Here is an 8,705-nt window from a genome sequence, read left to right as displayed (position 1 = left end):
TAGATTGACCAGTAAATCGAGAGCTTCGCCTTACAGCTCAGCTCCTTCTTCACCACGACGGACCGGTACATCGACCGCATTACTGCAGAAGCTGCACCGATCCGCCTGTCAATCTCCCGTTCCATCCTTCCCTCACTCGTGAACAAGACCCTAAGATACTTGAACTCCTCCACTTGAGGCAGGAACTCTCCACCAAACTGAAGGGAACAAGCCACCCTTTTCTGACCCTTTTTCTTAGCCTCGGATTTGGAGGTGCTGATTCTTATCCCAGCCGCTTCACACTCAGCCCCAGTGCACGCTGGAGGTCCTGGTTTGATGGAGCCAACAGGACAATTGTTGTAGGGCCCCTTGCCTTCGACTTCTGCCCGATCCACTGTGCACCAGCCCCTTACGGATCCTACTGCAGGTGGTGAGCACACGGGAGGATGTGCCCACATCACTCGTACGGGCTAAGCCCGGCTGGGCCCCGTGAGGGGAGGCCTGGCCACCAGGCACTCACATTCGAGCCCCAACTCCAGGCCTGGCTCCAGGGAGGGGCCCCGGCTGTGCCATGCCGGGCGACGTCACGGTCCTTGATTTAATTCTATTCATAAAGGGCTTTTTGAACTGCTCTTAGTCTGACCCGTCACCTAGGACCTGTTTTGACCCGTCACCCAGGACCTGTTTGCCTTGGGAGACCCTACCAGGGACATATAGCCCCTGACAACATAGCTCCTAGGATCACTCGGGTACCCTTCCACCACAATAAGGTTGCGGTTCAAGGAGGGGGGTTTGCAAAAATAAATGAGTAAATAAATAGAGCAAAACATATCCCACAAGATAGACAACAAGCCACAGTGTACATGGCTTTGGTAGATTGCATTTAAAAATGTACATGCCAGACTGTTTGACATACTGTAGTCTATAGACAAGCTACACCGAATCAAGACTACATCCTTCCTTAATTCTGGAAAAGAGCAAAAACATAAAGGACTACTTTCATCACATATTGCATATTTCACTAATATGTTACTTTTCATCCTGATATATAAAAAAAAAACCTATTGAGTAATTGATTAAATTGATGTATTGTTGTTCTTCCTCACGGTAATCGCTATTTTCTGGCCACCGCAGGCACGTATGAACACGCTGTTACTGCAAACTGCCCCTAGGCTCTGTTTGTCCAAATGGGTTGGAAACTATGCACACATACACACAAATATATACAGCACACAAAAACTAGATACACTATTCGTAAGCACATGCACACACACACTGAATTTGTGCCTTGTCTGCCAAATACTTGCAACAGACAGGAAAGCACATTCACATATTGCAAATGAAAAAATTGCTCTGTCAAAACCTTCCCACTAATTCCTGTTTTTCACACAAATACATCACAGAAAAGAGCTCCGGGGTAATACTGCTGCACAGGTTTTGTCTTCTTGCTCTTACTCAACATGTAGACCCTGACTGCACTATGAAATCTCTCCTTGCATGTCAAACAGTGCTTTAAGGTTTTTTTTTTTTGTGTGTGTGAGTGCAGGTGACTGATTGTGACTGGGCTTGCCTGTGTGAGTGTGTGTGAGTGTGTAACAGGGTGTCTGTATTGTTCACAAAGTGCATAATGGCTCCATGCTTCAGAATGGCAGCGATGTAACATTAGAACAGATTCAGTGAGCCGTCATAGGCACTACACTAAATATTTATTCCTAGCACACTGACTGTTAATTTGGAAAAGATAGAGCAGCACATTTCTGTCATGAATCTTCCACATATGCACTGTAACATGCACACAGTAATGTTCACATATGTTAGCTTTTTGTACCACAAGATAAAAAGTGTTAAACTGTGCATTTCAGTCTGTACTGAAGATAACTAAAGGCAGTTAATGCAGCATAGCGATTGTGGCACCTGGGTGGCACAAGGGAAAAGGTAAACAGCTGGTGGTTATACTGTTATTTATGCAGTTGGTACATTTTGGTCCTTTGTGAGAAATCACTGTACTTGTAAAATATTAGAGGCACAGCAATTGACTTGCAAGAAAAGACCTGTAATTGCATGAAGGTACTAGCCCAGTGACATCTTTTGTGCTCTGAAAAATGAAATTGTTCTAGTTTTTCTGGAGTCAGAATGACATGAGGTCAGAGAAAATGAATTGAAGGAAATAAAAGTCAGCCTGACAATGAGGAGAGGCGGTTTTGCTGTTGCCTTATTTGTATTTTCTATGGTCAATAAAAATAAAACACAACAGCAAGCTGCCTCATGTCCCAACAGAATACACAATCTCTCAACTAACTCGAGAGCTGTAGTAGGGTAATGATGACACTCAGAATAGGACATGAGTAGCCTCTTAACCCCCTCTTTTTTTTTTTCTCCAAACGAGTCTCTCAATCTCGCAGCAGGAGCCCACTTTGCAATTAGTGGCTGACTTTCAGATCCCCTACCGTCTCTACACATGCCACACCAAAAAATGTGAGAGGACAATGGGAATTCTAACGGATAAATAAAAAAGGAAAAGCATAGAAAGAGAGAATTCCTCTTTATGAAAATAATGTCCTCTCACACAAGAGCACTGGGAGACGGTTCCTGGGCGAAAGGCTTTGTCTGCTCATTAGGTAAGAAGGATACCAGCAGGGGTCCTGCAAGCTGTCTCTCCTACTCATTCTCTCTCTCTCCCTCTCTTTCTTCTTCAAACATAACGACACAAACCGATGTACAATATGAACACAAATACAATGCTACCCAGCTATTGTACAAAATAGCACAAATGGCTTTAAATGTTAAATTGGCACATATTTGTATAACAAAGCAAGTGCATTTATAAAGGAGGCAGAAACTCACAATTTAACATAACAAGGCATTTCCACCAATTCCATCTCCATTTCATATATCAGCTTCAATACTACTGTCACAACAGTATTCACTACTTAGCATCTTCCGAAATTCTGCCATGCAACCAAGCTCCTCCTGGTGCAGCCATGATCAATCTGTCAGGCTTAATCCTGTCTAATCGTGTGTGCTTGGGTTCCTGAGCTGTGGTTGTGCCATTGCTACAGCTTGGTGGTAAAATCTAATGTGTAATATGCAATAATCCTTCATCACCAAAGCAGTGAGAGAGTGGATTGAGGTGAAAATCTTTATCAATGATACCTAATCTCCTCTGCAGGTGAGTCACTATTCACAGTGTGCCCCTGGTTCTACTGAGAGGAAGATGATGGGAACTATATACAAGAGTGTGTACAGTATTTAAATGAAGCAATAAATGAATTTAATTTACTGTTTTAAACACAGCATTTTTACTTGTTTTGAATCATTTCCATTCAGCCAGCACAGCACTTTTATTATTTATTGTTTTTTTAAGCAAATATGCCAAAACCTCTCTGGTTCTGTCTTCTCAGATGTGCATGTATACTGGTTTTCCTAGTCTTCTGTTATATTAGATTTATTATGTTTGGACTGTTACTGCTGTCACCCTGGGTTCTGGGAAAAAATGAATAATTTCTGCTACTTTCTCTCATTTTATACCATATGATTAACTGGGGACAAAATTGACAGATTAGTCAATGATGAATATAACTTCTGGTTGCAGCCCTTCTTCAGTGTAAGCAGAACAGCCCAATTCTTCAAATTACTAGTAGGCTATTTATTGTTGTGCATGCATATATGGCTGTGTGTTTATGCACACACTGTGGTGACAGGGCCTTACCTTGGCTGGAGTCTCCCGGGCATTTTCTGAGTCTGACCAGCGATGTTTGAGCTGGGAGGAGCTGGGCACACACTCACAGAACGTCTGCGTAAGAACAAACAGACAAGGCCACCAGTGTTGGTGTTTGTTCAAATCACATGTGCAATCAAGCATGCGAGCACATGCGCACAAACACACATGTGAGCACAAACACACACAGACACATTTTGGAGCATTGTTGAGATAAACTGTGCTGGCACTGATAAACTACAACCACCTACATGTACATACATAACTGCACAATGACAGATCTGAACAGGCATCTGTACATTTAAAAAGTATGACTGAATTCAATAGTTTATGATAAGCTCAATTCTTCCCAGAGATGGCTTTGCAGATCCTCGGTACACAGAATTTCCTTTGACGCAAAGAGGAAAAAAATTTAAGTACAGAAAGCAAGCACTGACGTCTTTCAGTGTATGTGCATTTTGTGCTTTTATGGGCATTTGTCTGGGAATAGTTTTAGCTGCTGCACAGAAAACAGCAGAGAATTTTTGAAAATGGGGGCTGCGTAAATGCTCTAGGAAAGCATGCCATTCTGTGACCTTAAACACCATTGCTCCCACGGTGGAATTGCTCAATTAGCCTAAGACAATAACACCAACACAAAAGCATGAAAACGTGGGCAAATACACACACACACACACACACACACACACACACACACACAAACTGCCTACTTAAGAATGGATGCAGCCAACAGTAGCAATTAATGTACCAGAATGTGTTTTGTCCCAGCATGGTTTCAAAAGCCTGTGTTTGTGACTAGCTGAGGTAAATATGCTCTTTATACTTGTTATCTGACACACATGTTTTAATAGCATCACCAGTAGTGTAACAAAATTATATTAAAGTTGCATTAATCAATTTTTTGCCATTAATGGGAGAAACAACAAGAATACTTCAGCAGAGGCTACTATTGGTTTGGCTAATATGTTAGCAAACAATTTCCTACTTTCCAATTCAGCAGACTGGACATAATGTTCAAAATTCCAAAGTTCAATATTCCCCCTATTTTTACCTCTGCTATGGAGCCCAACCGCTACTGAGAAGAACACCTAGCTCTGTACAAGTCAGTTGCTCAGCTTAGCCATAGTTGCCTGAATGCAGTACTAGTAGGCAGATTAATAGGCTATACAATGAGTTTATCAGAGCTGTCACTGCCTTTGGGGGGCTAATGAGACTCACCCACGGGTTTCAACAAAAAATAAGAAGTCTTAAAAGCTACAGTATGTAACCTGCAGAGTTGAGTGCTAATTCACTTGATTTCAGCAAGTCTGAACAACTCCTTTAACATTTCAGTCATTTGTTAAAATCACAAATATTCCAGTTGTAATTGTTTGGAAGGGCACACGTGTTTAGATGTACATACTTGTGTAGCAGTGGTTGTCTTTGTGGATGTTGTGTCAGTTGTCTGTGAGTGTGAAATGCTGTGTATGCAGCTCACACGCTCATTGGTATGACACCTGACTAATAGCTTACCCTTTAGCTCTAAGTATTCTCTTCTACAGTGTAAGACAGCAAGAGAGGAAAAAATGTGGTGGTGGTGGGAAAGAGCGTTGGGGGGGTAGGAGAGGTGTGCTGAATTGTAATGAGCAGCCTTGGGGTCAGTAATAGAAATCTCTGTCTGTTCTGCCTAAAACATTGCAGCTGTCTGCTCTTTCTGGCCACAGAGGAGCTACAGAACTGCCATTACTAAACAGACTCCACAGTGATGCAGCTAAATAAACTAACAAGTCAGCTGCCCGGTGAAGTAAATTGGAATAAATGTGCGCGTGTTAAAAGCCCACTAATAAAAATAGGTGCTTGCATTTTATGCTGTTGCAGATGGTATGCCTGCTTCTTTACAGGAGAGCAAGGGGATATAAAACCACATACTCACAAACATCAGCACGTGCACACAGAACAAAGGTTATACATTGCAGCCACAACACACTCAGATCACTGACACACTGCCTTCCCATTACACTGAGCATCACGTATCAGGGTTTAACTTTGTTCATCCCCCTGCCTGCTAATGCTCACATCGGCGTTCTATGCTGTCTGTGCACACAAGCATGCACACACACACTCACAGTGTCACAACAATATCTGTGGGGCTTCTTGTTGGCAGTGGTCCCAGCGTGGGCATCACTGCTTGGCAGTGTTTGTTTAGTCCTAATCTGACTCCACAAGCTCCACCAGCAGAGAGGATTTACACTTAATAGAATATTTGGGCTTTTTATTGGTTGGATCTTACACATAGAATCCTGATCTGACAAGTCACGTCTTAGAAGACAGGAGGGCTCAGACTTATCTTGGGGGGCAACCAAACTTGTACGTGTGCTCTTTTTGAATGAGTGTATATGTTTACATGTGTGAACAGACTGATTAAATATATGGATTATTTGAATGTGTTGCTCCCAGAATATATTTGCTCACTTTGCTGTGACTCATTTTTGCAAGGTGTGTTTACACATACTGCTCACTAATCTGATGGAACAGAAGAAACTTAGCCTCTGTATATTCACTTATGGGCTTACTAATCATTTAACAGGACTTTCAGACTCATAAATGAGGGGAGTTAGACTGACAATGATGAAAAAAAGAGGATGATGCAAAATGACAAAAGCCCCATAATATTGTATCGTACTGTTGGTGTGACAGCCATCACACAGTTAAGTGTTTCATACAGTATAGTGTTAAGTGTTTGCAGATACTATGTGTTTTAACATGAAAAAAAAAATCAACAGAGCAAGGTAATAAATGAATAGAATGACTGTGACATTCCTCCAGAGTAAATGCTGAAGACTGTGTTAGAAACAAGGAAATCAGTCAGATAAACAAAGAGACATCTTTAAACCAACAGTATGCGTTGGCTGATGATTTGTCACATACTGGAGAATTGGCTTGTAGATCCATGAGGCACTTGTTTCTACTCTGAAATGCATTCAAATACAATTTAATGATTCTACATTATAATGATCAGGTGAAAAGGTCACACTTTGCTAATGGTCACCATTCCTATTTCTGTCTGTCATGATGACAGCATTCCCCTAAACAAAAAAGTAAAAACATTACATACTGTAGGAATGTAATTTGCAGACTGATGAAATAAGACTCAATAGGACGACACAGTTTAGATAAAATCACATTATAAACATTCACCACCTCGTTCATAAAATAAAATGGAGCTCAAGTAACAGTGGAAAACAGGAAGGCGTTCTACTGATCAACATGTAAGATGTGTTGGCTTTGCCATCATATGTTATTTTGTTCTGTAGACCAAAGAGATTTGGGTCTGGATTTTGAGGACAGTGCCATTGTGGATGTGATGGACAGTACAACAGCTTTTACAGATTTCAAACGGACTATTTCCTGTCCAACTGATGGCTGATTACACTGCTGGACACTTTTTTGTACTTGGCCACTGGCACACAAATAAAGGTTATAGAGGATACCAGGAGGGACATTGCTGTGATTTGGTAACAATACTAGGTACACAAGACAATATGAGGCATCCTACAGTATAATGGCAGATCCATCACTGGTCAGTTTTTAATGCCTTCTGTCCAAATTCTATTTATACTTATTGTTCAGTTTCTTTTTGGCTAAACGAAGTGATGAACTAGGGAAAAGCTGCCCATGAGTGTTTTTACGAGGTGGTCCTGTCAGTTTCTACATTCAGAGGATTTCTTCTCCTTTGCTGATTGATTGCATCTGCTCAGAGATTAGTTATTTCAAATGTATAAACAAAATATCTTACAGCATACCTTATCAAAAAGGCTCTATTGCCAATAGAAAAAGAATTCTAAGCTGGCCACAATTAGAACAGGCAGTCGGTAAAGAGACTCACGCTGAAATGAAATGCATCAGACAGTTTATGGCAACTTCTCCTGGGATGTGTTTTTTCACTTTACTCTACATCTTCTATGTGGAAATGTGTGCTCAAATAAGCACGGTAACCTGTATTAATTCACAAAACAGTGAACTTTATCAGCTAAAATGTGTACATGTAAACACACTGAGTGAAAGAGGGAGGAGAGGCCTGCAGAAGACCAGGGAGATGAGTTCAATCGTAGGAGACAAATCACCCACTCTACCCTCCACTGCTTGTCCTTGAAGTTTGCATGGCCACACAGAGGGAGTGAGCCTGTCACCCACTGTCCCTGAGATGCACACACATATATACACACACACACACACACACACACACACACACACTCAAATGCAAAGGGAATCACCGTAGCCACTATTATAAAGCATACAATCACTGTGAGGTAAAAATGGCTCCTTTGTGAGTGTGAAATGAAAAGGCAAGATTGAAAGAGAGCTTTCAATTTTGTAGGGGCGTTACCACTTTTATCGTTACCTCTGTTGTTACCTACCGTAAACATGACCAGGCTACAAACATGCAGACATTTAAGCTCAGTCACTGCACCATTTACATATACTCATGTTATATACATTTTAAAATCTTTGAATTGCTTTTCCCCAGCTACTGGTCCTGCCCATCTCCATCTGAACATGTCGTACTCCAATGGCTTTCCCCCATTTTTCTTATTCCTCTGCAGTTTTCCCTTGCCTTCTTACAAAGTGTGTTCAGTCGGGAACGTTCACTGCGGTGGGCTTGCACACACCCCACTGAGAAATCGAATGTGATATTGGCCTATACAAATAAACGTGACTTGTTTTGACTTTAAATTAAACATTCATGTGCAAGATGCAGGCCAAATAACAATGATTTGAGTATGACTGCATACAATGTCAAAAACACAAGACTCAAACACATCAGCGCACACACACACACAGAGTACACACACACACACAGAGTACACACACACACACAGAGTACACACCCAGCCCCAGCAGGGGTGTACTGTATTCTAATTGGGGGGTTATATGTGCAAAAGCAGCACTTCTGTGAGAACAAAATACATTTGTTTTGTACCGTGATAGTCCTTAAGAACAGAATGGCTACCTCGCTGATCAGCTTCAA

At 41.6% G+C, this 8,705-nt stretch overlaps 1 protein-coding gene across 2 annotated transcripts in view; it reads right to left on the bottom strand.

Annotated features, from left to right (window-relative positions):
- The window catches only part of fibcd1b (fibrinogen C domain containing 1b), a 99,669-nt gene that overhangs the window by 72,155 nt on the left and 18,809 nt on the right, over positions 1 to 8,705 (bottom strand). Inside the window, exon 2 of one of the 2 annotated variants that reach the window (XM_020619485.1) lies at positions 3,689 to 3,772. The exons of the other annotated variant lie outside the window; for it this stretch is intronic. Coding sequence (XP_020475141.1) covers positions 3,689 to 3,772 — 84 coding nt within the window. The remainder of the gene's footprint in view (positions 1 to 3,688; positions 3,773 to 8,705) is intronic. 2 annotated transcript variants of the gene reach the window in all.

Source organism: Monopterus albus, unplaced genomic scaffold (genome assembly GCF_001952655.1).
Source record: "Monopterus albus unplaced genomic scaffold, M_albus_1.0 scaffold221.1, whole genome shotgun sequence".
In the NCBI taxonomy this organism is placed as follows: domain Eukaryota; kingdom Metazoa; phylum Chordata; class Actinopteri; order Synbranchiformes; family Synbranchidae; genus Monopterus; species Monopterus albus.
This window is presented reverse-complemented; position numbering and strand designations above follow the sequence as displayed.